Source organism: Podarcis gaigeae (genome assembly GCF_964106915.1).
Source record: "Podarcis gaigeae genome assembly, chromosome: 7".
Lineage (NCBI taxonomy): Eukaryota > Metazoa > Chordata > Lepidosauria > Squamata > Lacertidae > Podarcis > Podarcis gaigeae.
The window spans coordinates 11,067,398-11,094,272 of NC_139683.1; the positions used below are offsets into that span (position 1 = coordinate 11,067,398).

The window sequence follows — 26,875 nt, forward strand, 5'->3', positions numbered from 1 at the left end:
AACGAGGGGAACGGATGTTGGTTTCCAGGGGCAATCAACCTCATTCAGGAAGGCCAATGGTCAGGAATGGTGAGGGTCTCTCCCCCCTCACAGTTCTTTCTCTGGAAACAGCTTCCTTCTGAAGGTTCCTAGGGCTGGAGGATGGGGCAAGGCAGGTGGGGAAAGCCATTGCCTTCTGGCCAGAACAGAGCCCCTCTCACTTCTGTACACACAACGACAGGTAGGCAGAGTAGAAGCCATTGCAGTGGTACCTTGGGTTAAGTACTTAATTCGTTCCAGAGGTCCGTTCTTAACCTGAAACTGTTATTAATCTGAAGCACCACTTTAGCTAATGGGACCTTCAGCTACCGCCACACCGCTGGAGCACGATTTCTGTTCTCATCCTGAAGCAAAGTTCTTAACCTGAGGTACTATTTCTGGGTTAGCGGAGTCTGTAACCTGAAGCGTATGTAACCTGAAGTGTCTGTAACCTGAGGTACCACTGTACCTTCTGATGCAGTGATTCAGAATGCATAGCACAACTGTCTGTGTGCTTTGGTAGCCCTCCGACAGGATGTTTTAAAAACCAAGGGCAGAGAACATGGCAGCGGGAGGGGGGGAGTCTTAATATTTATTCCCTAGCTGCAGCGATAACTCATGCTCTGGTGTATGGCATCACTTAATCACTTGTGATCTCTATAGCTCAGTGGCAGATTGCATACTTTGCATGCATACGTACCCAAATTCGATCCTTGATGTTGCAGGTTGGAATAATAGAATCACAGAATTGTAGAATTGGAATGGTCATCAAAGAATCCCTGACAGTTAAAAGGCTCATAGGCAAAAGGCTGGTATTTTTGCACCCTGAAGAACTGCTACCAGCCAGAGTTGTGAGGGTGGACCAGATGGGTTCATGGTCTGAGTAGGTGCAAGCCTAATATCTATACCAGAAAAGAGACAACTTCTGATGCTTCTTGTAATAAAGTGTTTAATTTGCTCGGTTTTGGTGATAATCCTCCTTCTCTAGGAGCTATGAAGAAAAGCAAGCAATATCTTACAGTAAGAGGGATAAAAACACCAACCAAAACATCCAGAAAAGAATCAATAAATACTGGTCTGTTAAAAGTCTACACTGCCTGAAGAACACCAATTTTTGGAGACAGCTAAAAGACGGCAGGAATGATTCCTGCCAAACCTCTACTGGCAGGGAGTTCCACAGGGCAGGGCCTGCCATGCTAAAGGCTCGGTCCCCAGTAAAGTCCAAACCTCAGGGACCATAGTATTCACAATATCATGGTTGGAAAACTGCAGAGCAAAATTCAGGGAAGTGCAAAATTCGAAAGCTGGCTGTGTTCTGGTTCACACATTGCTTTTTGTTGTTGTTTAGTCATTTAGTCGTGTCCGACTTCGTGACCCCATGGACCAGAGCACGCCAGGTACTCCTGTCTTCCACTGCCTCCCACAGCTTGGTCAAACTCATGCTGGTAGCTTCGAGAACACTGTCCAACCATCTCATCCTCTGTCGTCCCCTTCTCCTTGTGCCCTCCATCTTTCCCAACATCAGGGTCTTTTCCAGGGAGTCTTCTCTTCTCATGAGGTGGCCAAAGTACTGGAGCCTCAGCTTCAGGATTTGTCCTTCCAGTGAGCACTCAGGGCTGATTTCCTTCAGAATTGATAGGTTTTATCTCCTTGCAGTCCATGGGACTCCCAAGAGTCTCCTCCAGCACCATAATTCAAAAGCATCAATTCTTCAGCGATCAGCCATCTTTATGGTCCAGCATTGCTTAGAAAAGTGTAAATTAGGAAGGCTCACCTGTAAATGCAAACTGAATCAAATTTCTCCTCCCCCCAGCATATGCTTAATTATCTCGTTGCCTGTTCTTGCTTTATTGAAAACTAAAAGGTTTGTAGAAGAGTCACGCTGCTCCTCTGTGTGCATACTTAGAACTGATTGTGGAACCCAGAAGAGTTTGGCTAGAGAGGAATGGACTCAGCCTGTGCAAACCTTCTGTAGTGAAAAAAAGAGGTTCTTTTTCCTGTCCTTAGAGAAAACCTCATTTCATTCAAGGCTGGATGTAGAGGATGATTCACTTACCAAGTGATTACATCCGCCCTACAGTAAGTTAACCACCTGGTAAGTGGTCATCTGCATTCATTCTTTGCCTTAGCTTTTAATGTTCCAAATCCCATGTCCCCCGTTGAGGGCGACAGACAAGATTTAGTGGGAATTTAGACTACAAAATTAATAAAGCAGCCTAGCAATAATACTCTCTGTTGGAAGTTTGATAAAACTGTCCGCATTTACAAATGTCACGTTAAAGAGGAAGAATGCCCTTTGAAATATTAACATGTCAGCAGAGTGAATAGAAGTGTTGTATATTCTGTTGGAAATCATTGTTGCCCACCCCAGCGAAATGTTTCAGGAATATAATCAAAGCGGCTCTGGAGGAGGCTGATAGTCTCCTCCGAAGATTTCAACTTCAGACTTCTTCTGAAATATTGCTTGTTTACAGATGCTTGTTCCAGCTTCTCTGATGCTGATTAATTACGTACGGAAATATAGGATGGGAGACATTTTCACACAGGTACAATACACGGGTTTATGTTGCTGAATTGTAAATCAGAGTCCCGGTGACGTGAAAAGCGGCGCGTGGCTAATCCAAAGTTCACCTTCAGGAAGGGCAATGAATCATCAGCTGCACATCCATCGCTCGCAATTCACATTCAGAAAAATGAATAATTGCCGAATGTGTGGCACAGAGCTACAAATCAGATGCAAGTCCTTGGTGCAAATCTCACCTCCATCATGAATTCCCCAGTTGGCCTTCTGCAAGCTCTGCTCATCCCCACAACAGCAGCAGAGGGAGCATGGAACTGATCCACCTTGTAAGGCTGCTGGAAAGACTGTTATAAGAAGAAAGAAACTGCTCCTTTTCCCTTATGGGGTATCCAAGAGCCCGTATAGAGTCCTTAAGTGGGCCCCCTAGCAGTAGGAGAAAATAACAGAGGCCAACCAGAGTATATTGAGAAGCAAAGCAGCTAGTAAGCCTGATCATTATTAAACAGGAGGGAGGACGAACTCAGGACGAACTCAGAACCATGGTGTGCAAGCCCTTATATAGACTTTTGAAATTTCCCACCCTATAACCCAAGACCACCCCCCTGAAACATCATACATACATCACAGAAGGAGGCGGTCTACAGGATACCTGATAATGGTCACTGATTGCATTACCTGGGCAGTCTGATGGTTAACTTGAATCCAGGTCACAGGCTCACCCCATTCATACAAAAATGCAGCTTTAAGCAAAAAGACAGGAATATCTGAGGTCATTGGGAGAGTCAAAATGGCTTCAGGATTGCTCTCCTGTACTATTTCAGACACGTGGTTTGTGTAGTTATGTATGTGTTTGCCTTGTACATTTGTGAACATTTAATTCATATTTGAGACCTTAGAATTCTCACAACAAGACAAACCAAGTGAAACTCTTTCAGTGCTACTTCCTATGTTGGAGGCAGTAAACTTCTGAATGATGGTTGCTGGGAATCCTAAGTGTGGAGAATGGGCATTGACAGTCTCTTTTCCTTTATGGATGCATGAAGAGGCCTGGTGGGTCCACAACTTACACAGGAGGTATAGAAAACTTATGCTGGCAGGCACTGAAGGGACTCGGAAAGAGGGATAGCTCCCTCCATATTTTAGACCACATGAGCTTACTCCCTGGGAGCTCCTATATCTCCATCTGACTAACTGGTTTTGCAGCCCGAGTGACATTGTCACAATCAATTAAATGGGTCTAGGTGTGCATGCCAAATGCACAAATCCTGTTGCTTTTTTAAGAGAGAGAGAGAGAGAGAGAGAGAGAGAGAGAGAGAGAGAGAGAGAGATTTGTTTGTGTGCAATAGCCTGTGTTGATTGCATTGCTATCATATTTGCCAGGTATGGATAAAAAGAAGAAGAAAAGGACCATGAAAAATGCATTTGTGCCACCTTTTTTGCCATTTAATATTGACGATATCAGACAAATGGAGCTTGTAATCTTGCTGTGAAATCTGAAACAGTGTGCCTGGGCTCATTTGAAAAGTTTAGCAAATAGAGAGAAGGATGTTGGAAGTCAGCAGATGGAAGCCGGATGAGAAATGGTGATTGGGTTCCCCGTGTTGAGATTGCAGGAGGGAGATCACAACTCGAATGCAGCTGCTGTCTTTGACACATAGAATTATAGGGTTGGAAGTCACCCAAGGGTCATCTAGTCCAACCCCCTGCTGTGCAGGAATCACAGCTAAAGGATCCCTAACAGATGGCCATACAGCCTCTGTTTACCCAGGAAAGCTGATGGTTCCCACTCACGTGCAGGGCATTTTTACTAAGTCACCCCAGTTAAAGTCCTCCTTTTCTAGGAGATTTAACAATCTCCATCTCTCATGAGGGCAATTTGCTCAAATGTTATCTCATCATATTTTTTAGCATAAGATCTGCAATGTAATTTTTACTGAAGATGCCAAAATGAACTTTGAATATATGAAGAGGTCCAGTTTGGTAGATACAAATTAAATCCAACTTTTTAATCTGTGGGAATATCTATATCTATCTATCTATCTATCTATCTATCTATCTATCTATCTATCATCTATCTATCTGTCTGTCTATCTATCTATATCTATATCATCTATATCTATATCTATATCTATCATCTACTATATTTCTTTCTTTTACTCAGCTCACGTTTCAAACTATCCCATATCTGACCAGTAAATTATTTAACAGGCCAACTAATGACCACTTTCTTGTCTTTTGTGAATCAGACCAGTTTGAAGACATTGTGCAGTGTAATGTTCTCTTTATCACTCTTCATTTCCCTTGGGCTATATTCCTATATACTTTACAGAGTTTCTTTTTTCTTTTTAAGAAGGTAATTCGCATGATTTCAAAATTATCTGATGGAGAGAAGTTTGTTATCTGTTGGGTAGTTTTTTTATGCTCTAGCAAATAGAAAGTTACAGACTGCTTTTTTTGACTCAATAGTGTCAACTGACAAGGGGTTTTGTTTTGTTTTGGTTTTTTTTTAAAAAAAAACCCCAAAAGTGATTGGTGGTAACTACATCATTTTAGGTTTTGATAATTTGCAGTTCTGAAAGCCAATATGTTTTAGTTTCCTCTTGGGTTGTGTTCTTCTGCTGCTGTTTTGTGACTGACAGTGTAATCGCCATTGGCTATATGACTGGTTGTTTGCTAAGAGCTGTCCATCGTACTGATATAACCAGCCTTCCTTGCTCCCCAGACTTCTCTGCAGGACCAGAACAGGACAGATGACTGTGTGGCTCCCCCCCCACCCCACATCTTGCCATTCCAGTGGGTTGTAAAGTGCCCTGAGTGCAGTTTAACATAGAAAGGTGGTGTACAAATTAAAAATGACATGAGGATGGGAAGAGACTACTGCAAAGCATAGTGCTCCCATCTGATGGTAAAGTGGGGAGAAGCTACAATGTGCAAAAAATCTTGGTGATCGTTGTTATTGTATGAGAAGTTTCTTTGCTCTTGATCATGGTATAGAAATACCATCACCAACTTCTAAAGTTCTCGTAGTTGGGTGTTGTCAGTGAGAAGAGCTTGTGGCAGTGAGAAGGAGGCAAGGCTATGGGAAGGAAGTGGGTGGGAGGGCAGACTCCACATGGCCACACCAGCCACCTCACCAGTGCTGTTGTGAGACCCACACACTCTTCCTTCAGATCAACAGAACTTGTGGAGATCATCTGTGAAGGAACCATTGGCAGAGCATAGGGCCTTTAAGACACTTCCAAATCTAGAGGTCTGTGATTCTAGGGAGCAAGCTGGAAATGATATGCTGCCACTTGGCTCAACAATTTGGCACTCTAGCTTGCATGTGATGGGTACGTAATCTAAACATGCTCATTGCTCGGTTCTCACAAGGTGGAGCCTGTGGACAGGTTGAGATGATGTGGGTCCAGCAAGCAGTTAGGGATGGAGGGAAAGATGAGCAGGAAACCAACAGGCGGTGTTTGAGTTTCAGACCTTACCTCCCATTAGTTCTGCCAGGCCTTTGGTCAGGGTTCAGTCTGACTCATTTTCTCCTTGTATAAGAACAAGCACGAAGGAGGTTCCCAGCCTGCTCACAGGTGCTTATAATATCAGTGGAAACAGTTCGTAACCGCCTTCAATTTTAACCTGAAGATTGCCACTTGTCCAGTTTTAATTTTAATTTGTTTGAATTAATTGTGGGATGTATCTTAATTTATTAATCGCTTGCTTTTATGTACAGTATTGTCTTACTTGTATGATGTGAGCCACTCTGAGGGCAGCTTTGGCTGGGGAGGGCGGGATATAAATAAATTTATTATTATTATTCTTAAACAAAAGCAGCTTGAGGCAGGCTTTTCAGAACCATGGTCAGGGCTCAGCAAGTAAAGACATTGTTCCAATGAAAGCTCAGTCCCTTTCATACTTTCTGGACCTGACTCTAGCTCCACCCACTTGTTGAGGACTGCAAAACCTTAAAGGGGCAGCCCAGCACTCTGTGGCCTCTTCATATTTTCTCACCCACCATATTTTCCTGGTTCAGCAAACAGGATCTGTGAGGCGTGGGTCTGTTGAGTGAAAATGACATTCCTCCAGTGTGACTAAGGATGAGGACTGCAGTCATGGGTTATTGCAGACTCAGGGCTTGTCTTCACACTTGGCTCCACTAATCCCCCACTCTTTGTCTGAGCTGCTGGCAGTTGGTGCCATGGTACCCATAGAGTGCAATATGATGCTACTGACTTTTTGCATCCTCAAAGTCTGCCCACATGGTCAAATTCCTGGGTTTTACCCAGACAGAAAAATTGGGAAATTAGCCCACAGATAACTACAAGGCCAGAGTTGGATTGCTGCATTTTGCCTGATCAGTTAGCAGCACTTTTGGAAAGTCACCAAGCAATAGTGGCAATCCATATAATGGCCAGCTATATATGTTACGACTGATGTACAGAGGTTCTTTCATCCTGAGCCAAAAGATTTTGGCTTGAATTTTTGATGGGAGGGCCAATATTCCCAGCAAAATTCGGGGATTTTTGGGGGGAGGGAGATTAACTGCCTCTGAAGTTCCTTCTTGAGGTCAGAACTCCCTCTGCTGAAAAAGAAGGGTGGCATATGAACAACAACAACAACAACAGCCCTCAGGAGCAATGATGATGTAATGTCATTTTGGAAGTAGTTGCTAATGGAAAAATTGTGCTCATCCAACAGCAACCACAAGGAGCTTCAGAGTGGGCAATGTGCTCGTGTGTTGCCCCCTAAATTTCCCCCCCCCAAAACCCATGCATCAGCCACATTAAGGTGGGGTGATCGTGGCTCCACAAGAAACAGTCATAACATGTAGATGGATCTTAAGGAGGTCAAAACAATTATGGTTCTCTTTTATTTATATATATATATATACATTTTCATTGGTTTTTTTTAACATATCATTTCCAACAGTCATATAACATAACTTCTTATCTTATACAATGTTTTAGACTTCCGTCAACACCTCTGATGATTTTTGTTCTTTATCACTTATTCTGCATTTCTTAATTACTCTACTACTCTTAATTATCATTAACTAATAAATCTCCTCATAGTCTTTCTTGCAATATTTCCTTCCCTCTTCTATTTTTTCCTTTTTAATGTTTTGCAGTTTCGTTACTCTTGCTTTTATTTAGTTGGGAAAGCTCTGTGGTGGTTTGGCTAAGCCAGAAGAAATGTATTTTCAATACCTTTATTAATTGGATTTAAAACAATTATGGTTCTCGACTTAAAATATTGACCAGCAGACATGGGAGATTGGCAGGTTTAGCTGAAAGTTACTTTTTAAAAACATTCTTTGTAATTCTTTGGATTTGATACTCTCCCCCCCCCCCCGCCCACTTATCTTATATTTCTTTTCTTGGCCAAGGCAGACGGAGCTGGAAAATCACTTTGTTCCTTAAGTGCATAGATATTTGCTGCCTCCCTGTGGACAAAGCACAGCTCTTCCTCTTTTCCTTGTGTGGACTGGAGAAGGAGGACGTCTAAAGATTCACAAATCTCTCTCTCTTGCCGCCCCCTTCCTACAAGCATCTTTCTCTTTTTCCATAGATAGACAAATCTATGGGTGAAAACTCGAACGGCTATTACTGACCACTAGAGCCCGTGCATGAAGAAAGTATGGCATAATGAGGGATGTTTTGAAATGTCCTTGGTATTCTTTACTGGCACAATTCTATAGTGATAGATCAAAATTTCAGATCTATAGCCAAAGGAGTGCGAACTCTCACATTGTTGTTGTTGTTTTTTTAACTTTTTAAATTCAAAATTAAAACAAAACATATTATCCAGAAACATATCATCCTTATTTCCCCCCATTTTTCCTCCCTCCCCCCACAGAACCCACCCACCCCCACCCCCTGGCTTCCCTCAGTTCCAGTCTTTGATTTCTCTAAAAATGCTGTTTTCTGCATGTTACACAGTTGTATAGATCCTCAAACTATTTAGCTGATTATTATCAATAAAAAGTTTGTGAATGTTTATTCAAAGCCAGCCAGTGAGTCCAGTTCGCTTTGCTGTGTCTTCAAATACCTTGTAAAGGGTTCCCATTCATCTTTAAAGTCACAGTTATCCTTGTCCCGTAGCTTGTATGTCAGTTTTGCCAGTTCTGCATAGTCCATCAATTTTTCTTGCCATGATTCTTTAGTTGGGGTTTCTTCAGTCTTCCATGCTTTTGCTTAAAACTCTCGCAGCCATTGTCACATACATGAAGATTTTTTCAGCTTTTTTGGCAGATCTTTCCCTACAATCCCTAACAAAAATGCTTCAGGTTTTTTAACAAATGTTAAATGGAACATTTTCTTCAATTTGTTGTATATCATTTCCCAATTTTTTAAAATTACCTTACAATCCCACCACATATGATAAAATGTCCCCTCCTTTTCCTTTCACTTCCAACATATATTTGAACTAGTTTTGTACATTTTCCCTAAGTGCACTGGTGTCATGTACCATCTGCACATCATCTTCATGTGCGAACTCTCACATTGACCTGCCTGGGTGTTAAGATCAACAGGGAAGACTGTTCCCAGGGCTACTCCTGTCTGTGAAGTGACCCATTTCCTTGGGGAAAGAATTGAGTGCCTGGCTTGTGGGAATCTCCTGGGCAGTGAATGCCCACTTGTTTTGCAGGCAGGCCAATCCCTTTAATTGCCTTTGCATCCCAAATCAAAGGCACCCTACATTCATGGCACAAGAGACTTATAGAGGACTACACACTGAACAAACATCTCCTAACGTTCCGTTTCCCTTTTTTATCTATATCTCTTCTTCTAGGTTTCTGATAGTCCTGGGTTGCTTGATTTTAGCTGTTCTGACAACATTCAAGGAATACGAAACTGTTTCAGGAAACTGGCTTCTGCTGTTGGTAAGTTCAGGTGTTTACCTGGGGTGGAAAGGGAGAGGATACTGACTTATTCTACTGTCGGTGCAGATGGTGCCAGCAGCCACTGGAGGGTGGCCATCGTTGCTCACCTGGCTTCCCAATGTGGACGTTGCTGTCAGGAACAGAGAGATAGAGAAGGAGGGGCAAGGCAGTGTTCCAGCACTGAAGCCAACCTGATGGTTCCAACATCATGCCAATCTTTCTGTTGCCTTGCCTCCTCTCAGTTACAGGCAGCAACATCCCTGTTGGGAAGCTGAGTGAACATTTGACAAAGGCATTTGGCAAGGTGCCCCATGATATTCTTGTAAAGAAGCTGGTAAAATGCGGTCTTGACTATGCTACCACTCAGTGGATTTGTAACTGGCTGACTGACCGAACCCAAAGGGTGCTCATCAATGGTTCCTCTTCATCCTGGAGAAGAGTGACTATTGGGGTGCCACAGGGTTCTGTCTTGGGCCCGGTCTTATTCAACATCTTTATCAACGACTTGGATGATGGACTCAAGGGCATCCTGATCAAATTTGCAGATGACACCAAACTGGGAGGGGTGGCTAACACCCCAGAGGACAGGATCACAGGATTTCTATCTATCTATATCTATCTATCTATCTATCTATCTATCTATCTATCTATCTATCTATCATCTATCTATCTATCTATCATCTATCTATATCTATCTATCTATCTATCTATCTATCTATCTATCTATCTATCTATCTATCTATCTATCATCTATCTATCTATCTATCTATCATCTATCTATCTATCTATCTATCTATCTATCTATCTATCATCTATCTATCTATCTATCATCTATCATCATCTATCTATCTCTATCTATCATCTATCTATCTATCTATCATCTATCTATCTATCTATCATCTATCTATCTATCTATCTATCTATCTATCTATCTATCATCTATCATCATCTATCTATCTATCATCTATCATCTATCATCTATCTATCATCTATCTATCTATCATCTATCATCTATCATCTATCTATCTATCTATATCTATCTATCATCTATCTATCTATCTATCTATCTATCTATCTATCTATCTATCTATCTATCTATCTATCATCTATCTATCATCTATCTATCTATCTATCTATCTATCTATCTATCTATCTATCTCAGTGTTTCCCAACCTTGTGCCTCCAGATGTTTTTGGCCTACAACTCCCATCATCCCTGACCACTGGTCTTGCTAGCTAGGGATGATGGGAGTTGTAGGCCAAAAACATCTGGAGGCACAAGGTTGGGAAACACTGATCTATCTATCTATCTATCTATCTATCATCTATCTATCATCTATCTATCTATCTATCTATCTATCTATCTATCATCATCTCTCTATCTATCATCTATTGATTGATCAACCAATCAAAAGCAGTGTTCACACCTCTCTTCAAGAGCATTGGCCATTCATCTGCAGTTCTCCCCGACATATTGTTGGGAACAGGGATTTTCAACTCTGACAATCATGAAAGATCAGAAAAGAGAAAGGTTCCTTTGTGCTGATGAGGAGATGGGAGTTTCTCCCAAAATGGACCTAATATAAATGAGATTACATGGCAAAAGTGAACTCACACCTCTCACGGAGTCTGTATGCATACTTAAGGTACACATGTAAGAGGCTCATTTATAATTATATGTTGGGAATGATTAATGTTCTTATGTAGCTGCAATGTTTTATACTTGCTGGATGTCCCACAACCATATTATAAAGTAGACATGTTCCATGTCATAAATCAAGCACTGCTAGGAGTTATTCTTTTAGTTTTCTTTTTTTATAATTTTTTATTGATTTTCCAATTTTATCAAAACAACAACACTAAACAATACATGTAACAACAGACACACACAAAAAGAACACATAAATCCAACTTTCTTAACCTCCTTTTCATAAGCCTCTTTTCTCAGACTTCCCCATACCTTCCCCTTTTTGCATCCTAGTTTCACAATTTTTTCAGCAACTCTTTTAACCAATTAAAATTTAAACTTATTCTCCTTTTCAATATCACATTAAATGAAAAAGAATAAATATAGCTGTAATTATACATCTTCCTTTCCCTTCACACTTTAACACTCCTCAATTTTATAGCGATTTTTAAGATATACTTTAAACTTCTTCCAATCTTCCTCCACAGTTTCTTTCTCCTGGTCGCGGATTCTGCCGGTCATTTCTGCCAGTCCCATAAAGTCAATCACTTTCGCCTGCCATTCTTCCAGCATGGGTAGCTCTTGTGTCTTCCAATACTTTGCTAGTAGAATCCTTGCTGCCGTTGTGGCGTACATAAAAAAAATCTTATCCCTCCTTGGCACCAGTTGGCCCACCATACCCAAAAGAAATGCCTCTGGTTTCTTATGAAAAGTACATTTGAGTACTTTCTTAATTTCATTATAAATCATTTCCCAGAAAGCTTTAATCTTCGGGCAGGTCCACCAAAGGTGAAAGAAGGTACCTTCAGTTTCATTACATTTCCAGCATTTATTATCGGGCAAATGATAAATCTTAGCAAGCTTGACTGGAGTCATGTACCACCTGTAAATCATTTTCATAATGTTTTCTCTTAAGGCATTACAAGCCGTAAATTTTATACCTGTGGTCCACAACTGTTCCCAGTCAGCGAACATAATGTCATGTCCTAGGTCCTGTGCCCATCTAACCATTGCTGATTTAACAGTTTCATCAATTGTATTCCACTTCAACAGCAAGTTATACATCTTTGATAGGTTCTTCGTATTGGATTCTAACAGTTCAGTTTCTAATTTCGATTTTTCCACCTGGAACCCAATTTTCCTGTCTTGTTTAAAGGCCTCCATTATTTGATAATAATGGAGCCAATCTCGTACCTTGGACTTTATCTTCTCAAAACTCTGTAATTTAAATTCGCCACTCTCTATTTCTAAAATCTCAGAGTATTTTGGCCAGTTGGTTCTCGTGTTTAGCTTCTTCACCTCTTTAGCCTCCATTGGTGATAACCACCTGGGAGTTTTATTTTCCAGCAAATCCTTATACCGAGTCCAAACATTATATAATGCTTTCCTGACAATATGGTTTTTAAAACCTTTGTGCACTTTAACCTTGCCATACCAGATATATGCATGCCAACCAAACATGTTATTAAAACCTTCCAAATCCAGAATGTCTGCGTTTTCAAGTAGTAGCCAGTCTTTCAACCAGCAGAAAGCTGCCGATTCATAGTACAGTCTTAAGTCTGGCAGGGCAAATCCCCCTCTTTCTTTTGAATCAGTAAGTATCTTAAAGTTTATTCTGGGCTTTTTGCCCTGCCAGACAAATTTAGATATATCTTTCTGCCACTTCTTGAAACAATTCAGTTTATCCACAATTTGTAATGTCTGAAACAAAAATAACATTCTAGGCAATACATTCATTTTAATCACTGCAATTCGTCCTAGCAAGGTAAGCTTCAAGTTCGACCATATTTCTAGATCCTTCTTAATCTCAGTCCAACATTTATCATAATTGTCTTTAAATAAATTCACATTTTTAGGTGTCATATTAATTCCCAGGTATTTCACTTTTTTTGCCATAATTAGACCAGTTTCCTCTTGAAACCTCTCTCTTTCCACGCTTGTTAAGTTTTTCCCCAAGACCTTGGTTTTTTGTTTGTTCAATTTAAATCCTGCTACCTGACCAAAAACTCGGATTAGTTCTAAAACTCTTTTTGTACTAGTGTTTGGCTCCTGTAGGGTCAAAACTAAGTCATCTGCAAAAGCCTTCAGTTTGTACTCTCTGGCTCCGACCTGAACTCCTTTAACCAGTTGGTCACCCCTTACCATGTTTAACAGAACCTCCAGGACTAATATAAAGAGTAACGGGGAAATTGGGCACCCCTGCCGTGTCCCTTTTTCTATAAGTAGTTCATTCGTAACCACATTATTTACAATTAATTTTGCCTTTTGTTCCGAATATATTGCACCTATACCATTTTCAAATCTTTGGCCTACCCCCATCCCATGGAGATTCTTCTTCATAAACTTCCAAGAAATATTGTCAAAGGCTTTCTCCGCGTCCACAAAAATCAAAACTGCCTTCGTATTACTATTAACTGTCAGCATTTCTATTATTTCAATTATGTTCCTTACATTATCCGATAGGTGTCTACCCGGGAGAAAGCCTGCCTGGTCCTTATGAATCTCCTCCACCAACACTTTCTTCAATCTTTTTGCCAAAATGTCTGCAAATATTTTGTAATCCACATTCAATAAAGATATTGGGCGGTAGTTCTTGATCTGTTTTTTATCAACCTCAGTCTTTGGTATAAGTGTAATAAAAGCTTCTTTCCACGATTCAGGTGCCTTCATCCCCTCTAATATTTCATTACAAACCTCCTTAAGCGGCTGTATTAACCATTCCTTTAACGCCTTATAGTATCTGGAGGTTAGTCCATCTGGTCCTGGAGATTTCCCTAGTTTCATATTCTGAATGGCACCCTCTATTTCTTGCTCAGTTATTTTCTCATTCAGAGTCTGCACACTCTGTTGCGAGATTTTTTGTAATCCATATTTCTTAAGAAAATCTTCTATTTCTCCTTCATTTTCTGGCCCTTGTGCATAGAGTCTTCTGAAATAACTCTGAAAGCAATTACTGATCTCATTTGGCTTAGAAATGTTCTTTCCATCCACCTCCAAACTTGTAACAGTGTTCAATTTCTGTCTCTTCTTCAATTGCCATGATAGGAGTTTCCCACATTTATCTGCTGATTCAAATGTCCTTTGTCTCATTTGCTTTATCTTCCATTCTATCTCCTGACTCATCAGTTCCATATATTGCATCTGGTAAAACTTAATTTCTCTCAAGATCTCATGAGACTTTGGTTTAGACCTCAATTTCTTTTCGCCTTCTTTTATTTTTTCCAGAATCTTATCTTTCTTCTCATTTTGTTTCCTCCTTTTTAGGGAATTCTGCTGTATTAGGAAACCTCGCATCACGGCCTTGCTTGCGTCCCAGATCACTCTTTTCTCCACCTCTGTCCTCAGATTTATCTCAAAATAGTCCCTCAAAGTTTTTTGGGCCTTTTTGTAGACTTCTGGATCTCTAAATAGGGTGTCATTCATTCTCCATCTAAAGGAGCCAGCTGTTGTTACCTTCATTTCCATCTTTACCACGTTGTGGTCGGAGCGTGTCTTTGGGCAGATTTCCACTTTTTTTATCATTGGAGCCATTCCACTAGTAATCCATATTTGATCTATTCTTGTCCATGTCATCTGGGACTCTGAGAAAAATGTCCCCTCTCTCTCGAGAGGGTTTCTTAGTCTCCAAATATCTATCAAGTCCATGTTGTCGGTCATTTCAAAGAAAGTCTTAGGTAATCTCCCATCCTTAGAAATCACCTGTCTTTGTGCTTTGTCCATATATGTAGAGACGACACCGTTCATATCTCCTAAAAGAATCACCTTATAGTCCAGGTAGTCCATCAGTGTCTCATGCAATTTCTTATAAAATTCTGCCTTCCCTTCATTTGGAGCATATATGCCGACTGTCAAAAACTTTTCTCCTTGGATTTGTATTTCAATTGCCAATATTCTTCCATGTTCATCTTTAAAAATCAGTTTTGGGGCCAATTTCTCCTTTGCATAGATCACCACTCCTCTTTTCTTAACTTTATCCGATGAAATAAATTCCTGTCCTAACCTTTTGTTTATAAGCAATTTTCTGTGTATTCTTGTTATGTGGGTCTCTTGTAAACAAATCAAATCCAATTGTTCTTTTTTTAAGATATGGAAAACTTCACGTCTTTTTCTGGGAAGGTTCAAACCGTTACAGTTCCAACTTAAAAATCGCAGAGACATTGTTGGTTAGTTTCCTCCAGCCGCACCCTGCGGCGGTTCTCCCTCTAGAGGTGATTTAAGTCCAAATGTCAAATTTCCCAAATCTATTCTTTTAGTTTTCCAATAAAAAAAATCAGTGTGGCGCAAACAAATTTTTATTCTGAAAGTGTGGCCCAGAGAATAAAAGTTTGAGAACCATCATTCTAGAGGGTGCAAAGCAGGGGTCATGAGTGTTGTGACTTGGGATGTTGTATGGCCTAGAGAAAGTCCTACGGGCCAGATAGGGGGATACCTTTGCCCCCCACTAAGCCCAAGGTTCCCCCATCCCTACCTGACCTTACTTGCTCTCAGCAAATTTCTCCTTCCAATGATTTCTTTCAGAATCAACCCTGGCGATCAATGGGGTGACAGATGTCGCAGCCAGATCGCCCTCACATCCAATGTGTGGGTTTCTACCTATCCGACGTTGACCAAAGGGCAACGGCGGGGGTAGCCGAGTTTTTGGTAGCAGTCCTCCAAGGAGCAGGATAACAAGGAAAACCACTGACTCTATATGTATATATATATATGCATTTAGCAAACTGCTGCCTTTTTATATATATTTCAAGGCTTTTATATGTTATTTTCTCTTTTAAGGTTTTATTTCCATAATGCCTAATAAAGGTTTGATAAAGTAAAGTAGATTTCTTTCAGAAGCTATGACTTCTTGCGACCCTGCGATGTGTGCATTTAGCAATATACGTTGTTTTGTTACTTGTTTCCCATTCTGCATAGGAAACCTTTGCCATTTTCATCTTTGGAGCAGAGTTTGCCTTAAGGATCTGGGCTGCTGGCTGCTGCTGTCGGTACAAAGGATGGCGAGGGAGGTTAAAGTTTGCCCGGAAACCTTTGTGTATGTTGGGTAAGTACAATCCTTTCCAGGGGATGTGGGTGGTGGTGTGATCTAAACCATTGAGCCTCTTGGGCCTGCGGTTTGAATCCCGGTGACGGTATGAGCTCCCATTGCTCTGTCCAAGCTCCTGCCAACCTAGCAGTTCGAAAGCACTCCAGTGCAAGTAGATAAATAGGTACCACTGTGGTAGGAAGGTAAATGGCATTTCCACGTGCTCTGGTTTCCGTCATGGTGTCCCATTGCACCAGAAGCGGTTTAGCAGTTTAGGCCACATGACCTGGAAAGCTGTCTATGGACAAATGCCGGCTCCCTCGGCCTGAAAGCGAGATGAGCACTGCAACCCCATAGTCGCCTTTGACTGGACTTAACTATCCAGGGGTCCTTTGCCTTTTTTTTTTTAACCACAAGCCTTTCCATTGCTTTCCTTTGTGGTTCTCTATTGCTTTGAAGGGTCCAACAGGGTTGGGGACTGCGTCAAACAGACCACAAAAGGCAATTCCTTACTCCCAAGGCTTTCAACATCTACCATTTCTCTTTTTTTTAATAGATATTTATTAAAATTTCAAAAATTATATAAAAACAAAACAAAACAAAAATACAAACAAACACAAACAAAAAACAAGTATAATTTCATTCCCTTATTTTCTTATACCTTACTTCCCCGACTTCCTCATACCTCCCCTTTCTGTATTCCAATTTCTAATTATTAATTCAGCAAATCCTCTCCCTTATTTTTCATATAATTTTTAACCTTTCTTTTCTATTTACTTAAACCATTACAGCTGGGAACCACATAATTTCTAAACCAACGTCATTCTAACATTCATTAATTTTGCAATGTTTCCTAAGATAGTCCTTAAATTTATTCCAATCTTCTTCCGCTGTCTCACTTCCCTGGTCTCGGATTCTGTCAGTCATTTCTGCCAGTCCCATATAATCTATCACCTTCATCTGCCATTCTTCCAAGGTGGGTAGATCTTGTGTCTTCCAATACTTTGCAATGAGTATTCTTGCTGCTGTTGTAGCATACATAAAGAAAGTTCTATCCTTCTTTGGCACCAATTGGCCGACCATACCCAGGAGAAAGGCCTCTGGTTTCTTCAGGAAGGTATATTTAAATACCTTTTTCATTTCATTATATATCATTTCCCAGAAAGCCTTTATCTTCGGGCATGTCCACCAAAGGTGAAAGAATGTACCTTCAGTCTCTTTACATTTCCAACATTTATTATCCGATAAGTGGTAAATTTTTGCAAGCTTGACAGGGGTCATGTACCACCTACAAATCATTTTCATAATATTCTCTCTTAGGGCATTACATGCCGTAAATTTCACACCGGTGGTCCACAACTTTTTCCAGTCAGCAAACATGATGTTATGACCAATATCTTGTGCCCACTTAATCATGGCTGATTTCACCGTTTCATCCTGCGTATTCCATTTCAACAACAAGTTATACATTTTTGACAAATTCTTAGTATTGGGTTCTAACAATTCTGTTTCCAGTTTTGATTTTTCCACCTGGAAGCCAATTTTCCTATCCAACTTGTAAACCTCCATTATTTGATAATAATGAAGCCAGTCTCACACTTTATCTTTTAATTTCTCAAAACTCTGCAATTTCAGTTTGTCCTCTTCTTGTTCCAAAATTTCCCAATATTTCGGCCATTTGGACTCCATATTGAGCCTTTTCACAGCCTTTGCTTCCATTGGCGACAGCCACCTTGGAGTTTTGTTTTCCAGCAAGTCTTTGTATTTAATCCAGACATTATATAATGCTTTCCTGACAATATGATTTTTAAAAGCTTTATGAGCTTTAACCTTGTCATACCACAAATATGCATGCCACCCAAAAATATTGTTAAAACCTTCTAAGTCCAAAATGTCTGTGTTCTCAAGAAGCAGCCAGTCTTTCAACCAGCAGAAAGCTGCTGATTCATAGTAAAGTTTAAAGTCTGGCAGGGCAAATCCCCCCCTTTCCTTTGCATCAGTTAAAATCTTAAATTTTATTCTGGGTTTCTTGCCCTGCCAGACAAATTTAGAAATGTCTTTCTGCCACTTCTTGAAACAGTCCATCTTGTCCACAATTTGCAATGTTTGGAACAAAAACAACATTCTAGGCAATACATTCATCTTTATAACCGCAATTTGCCCAGACAAGGAAAGCTTCAAATTTGACCAGATTTCTAGATCTTTTTTCACTTCTGTCCAACATTTCTCATAGTTATCTTTAAATAAATTCGCATTTTTTGCTGTCATATTAATCCCCAAATATTTCACTTTCTTAACCACAGTTAAACCTGTCTCATTCTGAAACCTCTCTTTTTCAATAACTGTTAAGTTTTTCTCTAATACCTTAGTTTTTGACTTATTCAATTTAAATCCTGCTACTAGACCAAACTCTTGAATTAATTCTAAGACCCTCAACATCTACCATTTCTTGTATCTGTCTCTACTTGAGGTTCTTGTAAATTGCTCAAACCCTCCCATCTCTCTTTTTTAGGAGACGAGTTAGGTTTTCTTCCTTATCTGAGCAAGATCTTACTTTAATTTTTAATTTTTTGCTCCACAGATATCTTTGTACTGATCGCCTCTGTGCCGGTAGTGGCTGTTGGTAACCAGGGCAACGTCCTGGCCACGTCGCTGAGAAGCCTCCGTTTTCTTCAGATCCTGCGAATGTTGCGGATGGACAGAAGAGGAGGAACCTGGAAGCTCCTGGGCTCCGCCATTTGTGCACACAGCAAAGTAAGAAAGGAATGTGGGGCTGGAACAAGAAGGGCCTCAGACTATGAAGGCAGGGTCTGGGTCAGTTTATACGGGGAGAGGCGGTCTTTGAAGTACTGCGGTCCTGAGGCACTGAAGGCTGTTTCGGTCAAAACCAGCACTTTTTAATTGGGCCCAGAAACTAATTGGCAGCTAGGCTGTCAGGGATTGGTTGGCAGAGAAGGGGGGAGAGACCAGAATGTACAGAGAGCCGCCTCCTTTGATGAGCAGCTGCACTTCGTCAGAGGGAGAGGAGGAGGGACTGTCAGGAAACATGGAAACATGGAAAATGAGAGGGAGGGAGATCCAAAGGCTGCTATAGTAGAGAGAAAGGAGCAGCCTCTGGTGCTTAGGTTTTCACATAAGGAGAGGAGGAAAAGGGGGGGTGTCTCAGGAAGTTTCTCTGCTGGAGGGGGAACAGGTGTGAGCCACTTCCGGCAACTGATAGCGATTGAGGCAGACATGCTTTCCAGAGCTCCGTACTGTACATAGTTTTGGTCTTAATAAATCTTGTAAAGACACGCTAGAATCCTGGGCTCTTATCTCGGCAACCACCCACATATCACCCTGACACAGGCCATAATTGGTGATATATGCTAGGACTGCCATATTTCAAAAAGTGAAAATCTGGACAGAAATCCCCCCCCCCCTGCAAAAATTGACATTTTTTGGAGCTATTTCTGAGGAAAATCGGCAAAAACGACACTGCGTATATGGGCTGCCATATGTCCAGATTTTCCCTGACATTTCACCGATTTCTGCCCAGAAACTGCTTGTGGCTGCAGTAATCTGGATATGTCCAGGAAATTCCGACTGTATGGCAACCCTATTATATGCTCAAACCATCTCGCCCTGATGAGCAATAACTATTGGGTCTCCTGAACTAGGAACGTCATGGTGTGAGGCCAAGACCTGGCCCAGTCAGGAACTTTGCTTTCTGTCTTACAGCAGTGCATTTCCCTCTTAGGAACTCATCACTGCCTGGTACATCGGGTTCCTGACCCTTATCCTCTCCTCATTCCTGGTTTACCTGGTGGAGAAAGATGTGCCTGAAAAAAACGAGGAAGGGAAGGAAAAAAGGGAATTTGAAACCTATGCCGATGCCCTTTGGTGGGGACTGGTCAGTATCCACAGGGGTTATGCTGACTGAGGTTGCTTTGGGGTAGTTCGTCTGAATGTTCTGGGGTCCTTTAGCATTTTAATGCTAGCTGTTATTCAGCTTGAGTTGCATTGTGAAAAGGAAGGGAGGATGATGGAAGCTTGCAGCATCCAATTCCAGCCTCTTCAAACAGGGCTGGGAAACCTCTAACTCGCTGAGGGCCAGATCCCCTTGGAGTAACCTGTCAGGGGCCACATGTTGGTATTGGGTGGAATGAAAACCAGAGATGGGGAGATACATAAAATGAGATTGGGGGGCTAGCTAGGGGCTACTTGTGGCCACAGGTTGCCCACCTGTACCTTAAAAGAACCAAAAAGTGTTTCCTGCAACAGCTTCCGAGTTAATTGAAAATGTTATTGAACATGCATGGGGGAAATGGTGGAGGCTGTCAAGTAAAGCGAAGTCCAACTTGAAAAGATGCAGCCATGGAGGCCCCATCCGCACAACATTTAAAGCAGCATCATACCAATTTAAATAGTTGAAGATTCTCCCAAAGGATTCTGGGAACTGTAGTTAAGGGTGTTAGAATTCCTGCTCCGTGATTGCAGTTATGGGATTGTTGTCTTTCACATGACGGTGTATGTTTTGACTCCACAGAGTGGGAAGTGACGGAAACAGGATGTTTGTGTTCCTGTATTCCGTGAAGTGGGACTATTGTCCTTTGTTCTTTTTCTCTTTGCTGTCTGATGCTAGAGAGAGAGGGAGCCATGCTGCAGTGCTCCATGTGTGTTTATCTGTAAATAAAGTAGATTAGCCAAAATGCTGAGTTGCTGAGGTCTGTTACGCAAGCTGCAAAGACTCTGTGGATCCCTAAGTGTGCCAATGTCTGTTGGCATCAATCACTGTGATGTTCGGGCTGAGGAAAGCTTTTGAAGCTCCCGAACGATCGACCAGGAGGGAGAGAACAGGCCAGTCGGGCATGTGTCTCTGCCAGGGTCCTACTCAAGTGTTGGACAAGCTCCTCACAAAGGGTTCTGAGGTTTGTTAGGAGACCCCTTCTAGAGTCACAGTTCCTAGAGTGGTTTAACGTTCAATCTTTCATCACAGTCAACTCTGAAAACTGTAGCTCTCTGGGGGGAAACAGGGGTCTCAGAACAACTCTTGGCATCTTAACAAACTACAGTTCCCAGGATTCTTTGCTAGGGGGGCGGGGAGAAAGTACCATGTCTGTTTAAATAATACTGTCTTAAACACAGGGTGTGTACGGGACTGAGGAGTGACATTACGGTGCTGGAAAGTGCAAGAAATCATTGTCCTTGCCCATTTGTCTTTCTTACAGACTGTCCCAAACCTTCTCCCCACAGATTACGCTAGCAACCATCGGCTATGGCGACAAGACGCCCAAAACATGGGAGGGGCGCCTCATAGCAGCAACATTCTCTCTCGTTGGAGTTTCCTTCTTTGCTCTTCCAGCTGTAAGTTCTGCCGGTGGCCTCATGAGAGAAGGCATGGGTGAACAGGTTGGGAATGGGGCGGGTGACGTCGCTCCTGGTGACTCTTAAAGGGGGCAAGGTATTTCAAGTGTTCCAATCAAAGCCCCCATCCCACAAAAAACCCCACACAATGCAGATATCCACCTCATCCTCTCCCTTCCTCAGAAGAGGCTCTAGTTCCACCAATGGGGACTCCTCTGCCTTCTGCCCCACACACCAGCCACCACTAGGGAGGAGCACCTCAACAGGTCTTTTGCATTTTTGGGGGTGGAGGGGGCAGATCCATAAATAGCAACACTCTAGAGGTCATGGGCCCTAAGGAAGTCAGATTAGCCTCAACCAGAGCCAGGGCCTTTTCAACTCTGGCTCCGGCCTGGTGGAACGCTCTGTCTTATGAGACCAGGGCCCTGCAGGATCTGATTTCTTTCTGCAGGGCCTGTAAGACAGAGTTGTTCCACCTGGCCTTTGGCTTGGAATCAATTTGATTCCCTCCCCCTCTTTCTTTTTTCTTTTCCTTTCACCTCCTGCGATGAGGCTATATTTTAATATTTTAATGTTTCAATATTTTAATTTTGTTTTTAAGTTGTATTCATTCAACTTATTTTTATTATTGCTTGTTAGCCGCCCTGAGCCCGGCCTTGGCCAGGGAGGGCGGGGTATAAATAAAAAATTGTTGTTGTTGTTGTTACAAAGGCTTAAGCTTTGAGACACTGCCCTTAACTCCATCACCTCTCACTGCCCAGGACAATCTTGGTTCCAACTTCCCCACCATTTTCGAACTCCAGGGAGAAGCTGTCTCCCGTTTTGCCCTCGGTCTGACATTTCCATTTTCAACAGGATGATGACGATGATGATGATTTGCCCAACTTTGCTTTCAGGGCATTTTGGGTTCAGGACTCGCTCTGAAAGTGCAGGAGCAACACCGCCAGAAACATTTTGAGAAAAGAAGAAAGCCTGCAGCGGAACTCATACAGGTTGGGATTCATCGTGCCCGCTTTGAAACACACACAGTTCACAGCTCTTTGAAAGCTGCCCTCTTCCAGGTCTCGTGGCAGAGAAGCCACAGAGGAGGGGTTGGCCTTTCACATATTTCTTTATGAAACCCTTCCAGCTTTAACGAGAAGAAAAGATCACTGTCTGGACTGAAAGTTCTCCAATGAGAACTTTTGGGGAAATTTGGGGAAGGAGGTATTTGGAGGGCAAAAGCGGGGTAGGAGTTGCCTTCCTTCTTTTGTATTTTTTGGGGTGGAGGGGGCAGGGACAAAGCTCTCCAGTGCCCCTCTTGGAACCTAGTGGTCATGGATTGGGTTTTTTTGTGGAAAGGGCAGGATGCAGTGGTAGAGCATCTTCTTAGCATGCACAAGTTCTCAGGTTCAGTGGCATGAGGCCTGCCTGGAACCCTAGAGAGCCTCTGCCAACCAGTGTAAGCTAAAAGGGTCAAGGGAGAGATCTCTATATTCCTATGTCCTTACCAGAATGTCACGGAATGATAATACGTTGTGATCTACAGAGCTGGACAGATCTCTGTGCCTCTGTCCTACGTGCAGCCTAGGACCCACCTACCTACGGGACTGCCTCTCCTGGTATGCCCCACGGAGGACCTTAAGGTCCAGAAATGACAACATTTTGGAGGTCCCAGGTCGCAAGGTGGTTAGATTGGTCTCAACTAGGGCCAGGGCCTTTTCAGCACTGGCCCCGACTTGGTGGAACGCTCTGTCACTAGAGACTATAGGCCTGCGGGACTTGACATCTTTCTGCAGGGCCTGCAAGACAGAGCTGTTCCGTCTGGCCTTTGGTTTGGACTCAGTCTGACCCTTATGTTTCCCTCCCCTTATGGTCTCGATTTATTGGCTGCTTCTAAAACGAGGCTGCTTTAAATTGCATTTTGACCTGTATTTTAAATTGGTTTCCCCCCTTCCCCCCCCATTATGTTTTTACTGTGATTTTATTGGTGTTAGCTGCCCTGAGCCTGGCTCTGGCTGGGGAAGGTGGGGTATAAATAAAATGTATTATTATTATTATTATTATTATTATTATTATTAGTGACCCCAAACGTCCCAAAAACCTTGGACTGCTGGACTGGGTCAGGGTCGGGGCCATTCTGACAAGCCTTAGGAGGCAGGGAAAGGAACCGTTTGCATCTTCCTTCCCTACCCATTTCCTGCACCCAAATCACCTCTTACATCTTGTCTCATCGTCCAGCTCCTAGGTACAAAAGCATTCGGTCACCCGTTGCATTTGCTCGGAGGCACAACATGTGCCTCCGGTTGTTCCCCTTCTTCTCCTAACCATGTTGCTCCTCTTGTGTCTCTTTAGGCTGCCTGGAGGTACTATGCTACTAATCCCAATAGGCTGGACCTCGTTGCCACTTGGAGGTTTTATGAATCAATTGTGTCATTCCCGTATTTCAGGTAAGTCTTCTGCTTTGAGACATCCTCCCAGATCAATCAGCACGGCCTGTTTTGTGGTTATGGAACAGGAGACCAGAGCGTTATGAAAGGGGCAGCTTTGTTGAGAGCAGGCAGAGAAGATTGTGTACCCTGTAATGTATGCATACTGGGGGCGGGGAACTTCCTGGCCCTTCCAGGCCTATCTGGCCCTTGGGAATCTTCCCAGGCCATGCCCCTTCCCCAGGCCACACCCTCGCAGACTGCTTTTGCCTGACTGCAATGGCTCCTTGAACTGTGATCTGCAATCATGACTGGAAGTGAATGTGTTCGCCGGGAAGGAGGGTGGAGAAATATGTGGTGTGTGAGCATGTGTGAGGAAGCCTCTGACTTTGGTTGAAGTACAACTCCCATAATCCCTGGTCATTGGCCATGTTGGCTTGGGCTGATGGGAGTTGGAGTCCAACATCACCCGGAGAGGAACGAGGTTCCACATCCCCATGATAAAGAAATGTTATCGCTTACCAATATGTCCCCAGAGAAGCAAATGTAGGCTTCTTATGGGTCAGGTGGCAGGACCAAAAGCACTTAGAAATGCCTTTGCATGGCTTGAAGCTAAAGCTTGGCATTTCCTGCTAAATTTAACAGCTACCTCCTTTTTCCTTGCTTTTCTCCCATTGCTTTCAATTCTCCAAAAGGAAAGAGCCAGTGGATGGGACCAGGTATGTAATCAATATCTTCAGTTTCCTATGGTCGTGCATTCATTTGTTGTATGTTCAAATGGAGGAATGCAAATCCAGCCCCGCTATTGTGACTTATAACTGGTTTGTAATGGGCTAAGTAGTTTTGAGTAGTCTAAGTCTGTTTGTTTGTCCAGATAACAGAAAATGGATTGTCTGGGTAGCATAATCGCGGATTAGCATTTGACCTGTTGCTGCAGTAATTATTTTAAGCAAAAGGGACACCAGTACCTTTGATCTGATAGCAGAATGGTCTTAATTTGCTACATGCGCTGGCTTTAATGAATTGGCGCATACTAATAATTCTCAAAAAGAACAACAGCATAATTGATTTATCATTGTTTGTCATGTTCATAGTGGGAAAAATTAATAAGCAAATGAAAACAAATCAAAGCCGCCAATTGCAATCTCAGTTCTCTGAGTGCTGGCAAAACTGTACCATTCATGCATGAGAACGAAGGCTTAGAGGAACCTTGAGTAAATGTGAATATTGAGGGGGGGGGGTGTGAGAAGCCTCAGCAGGATAGTGAGGTGAGGACCCTCCGAAAAGCTACCCAGTCAGGATGGAGCAAGCTCAGTGGCCAGGTGATATTGTTGGGGTGGAGTAATAGGAAACCACATCACAGGGGACAGAATGGAGAACCCTGAACAGAAGCACTCCATACTGCAATATTCTGTTACAGCTCCCACTTCTTTGTATCAATAGTACCACATTTGTCTTCCAACCTTCCTGGGCAAAATACCATTTCAGATTCTAGGTGGAATCGGTCATTTAAATTCTCCCCAGACATAGCAAACTAGCACCTCAGTTCTAGACCTGCTGAATTTCTTTCCAGATATATTTAACTCTATGGCCACTTTCATAAGCAGCATCAAGGACTGATTCTTAGATCATGATACAGCATAGCAGCTGTAATGCATGAGAGTGCTTACCAAATGGACTAGCCCTTATGAGATGTGGAATTTTCATGTCATCTGTGCACATTTCTGGTCAAGGTGGGGGTGACCTATGTGGTAAGCAGCCCTAAATGCTATGGCACCATGACTGCATATCCATCCATTCCCACATTGGGTACAAAAGCCAGCCCCTAGTGTGCTGTTTTTCATTCATTTTTTGGTGCCTGACATGAACCTGTTTTCAAATGGGACCTGAGACAATTTGCAATGATCTGCTTTAGTTCATGTAAGATGTATTGGCAGAATGTTAAATAATAAATTCTTACGCTTAGAAAACAAGCCGAACAAGCCATTTACTGCATCAGCACATGTGGTTAGGTCCAAAGGTGTCCTTGCAGCAATAGAAAGAGCCCATCTGTTGTAGAAAGATTCTTTCCACAGGAGCAAGAAATTCTTTTGGTCCAACCCAAGTCTCCAAGCAGCAGCCAGCTATGTCATGGCATGAGAAAGTGTTTTGAATGAGAACATGATGATCTGTGACTGGGATACATCTTGGCGCAGTCATATAGCCAGTTCTCAGCTGGGAAGGTATCTCAAATCATAGAATTGTAGAGTTTGAAGGGAGTCAGTATGGGGATCAAACCTGCAACCTTAGCGTTATCAGCACCATGATCTAACCAACGGAGCTGTCCACCTGTGAGTAATTATCGCCATATGGGACAGTTGCATATTCCTGTATTGCAGGGGGTTGGAGAGGATGAATTTCATGGTCCCTTCCAACTCTACAATTCTATGATTCTATGAGATCATATTCCAGAAGGATTGGTATGATCCAGGTCAGGGCTATTGGGCAGGCTCATCCTGTCTTTCTGTGCTCTGTTATGATGTTTCCGTGCTGATGATGAAAGAGAGAGATCATGGTTCGGAACCATTGCTATGGCTTGTTATTTCAAATATCTCAGGAGGTAGCTAGTTGCTCCAAAAGCACACCATGACAAAACCTCTTCTGCTGGGGCAGTGAATGCTCACTTCAGTCTGCTATCCCCTTGCCCCCCAAAATCTGCTCCAGAGGGTTGTGTTGACCCCCCCAGGACAGAGCTGGGGCACATGGGGAAAGGAGAAGTAGGGGAGGCTCCTCATGCAAACAGAAGTCTTTGAGGTAATGGGAGGTCTCTGCTGAACACAACCCAATGTCACAACGCCTGTTATTCTTAATGTTGCATCTCTTCCCAGTATTTTGTGTATGTAATCTGTGTTCCTTTGTTCAATGAGGTATGGGTTGTGAAAGGAGGATAGCAATATAGCAAGCAATGGTGTAAGTGTAAAAATGTGATTATTTTTAGCCTTCCTTCCTGAGAAGAGAAACTGGGT

The 26,875-nt window shown here is 42.4% G+C and overlaps 1 protein-coding gene across 2 annotated transcripts in view; it reads left to right on the forward strand.

Moving 5' to 3' along the window:
* The window catches only part of KCNQ3 (potassium voltage-gated channel subfamily Q member 3), a 162,261-nt gene that overhangs the window by 120,571 nt on the left and 14,815 nt on the right, over positions 1-26,875 (forward strand). For both annotated transcript variants that reach the window (XM_083749085.1, XM_083749086.1), the window contains exons 2-9: positions 9,320-9,410; positions 16,008-16,134; positions 18,698-18,870; positions 19,856-20,008; positions 21,352-21,462; positions 22,359-22,454; positions 23,797-23,891; positions 24,566-24,589. In XM_083749085.1, the coding sequence (XP_083605211.1) occupies positions 9,320-9,410; positions 16,008-16,134; positions 18,698-18,870; positions 19,856-20,008; positions 21,352-21,462; positions 22,359-22,454; positions 23,797-23,891; positions 24,566-24,589 (870 nt within the window). The remainder of the gene's footprint in view (positions 1-9,319; positions 9,411-16,007; positions 16,135-18,697; positions 18,871-19,855; positions 20,009-21,351; positions 21,463-22,358; positions 22,455-23,796; positions 23,892-24,565; positions 24,590-26,875) is intronic.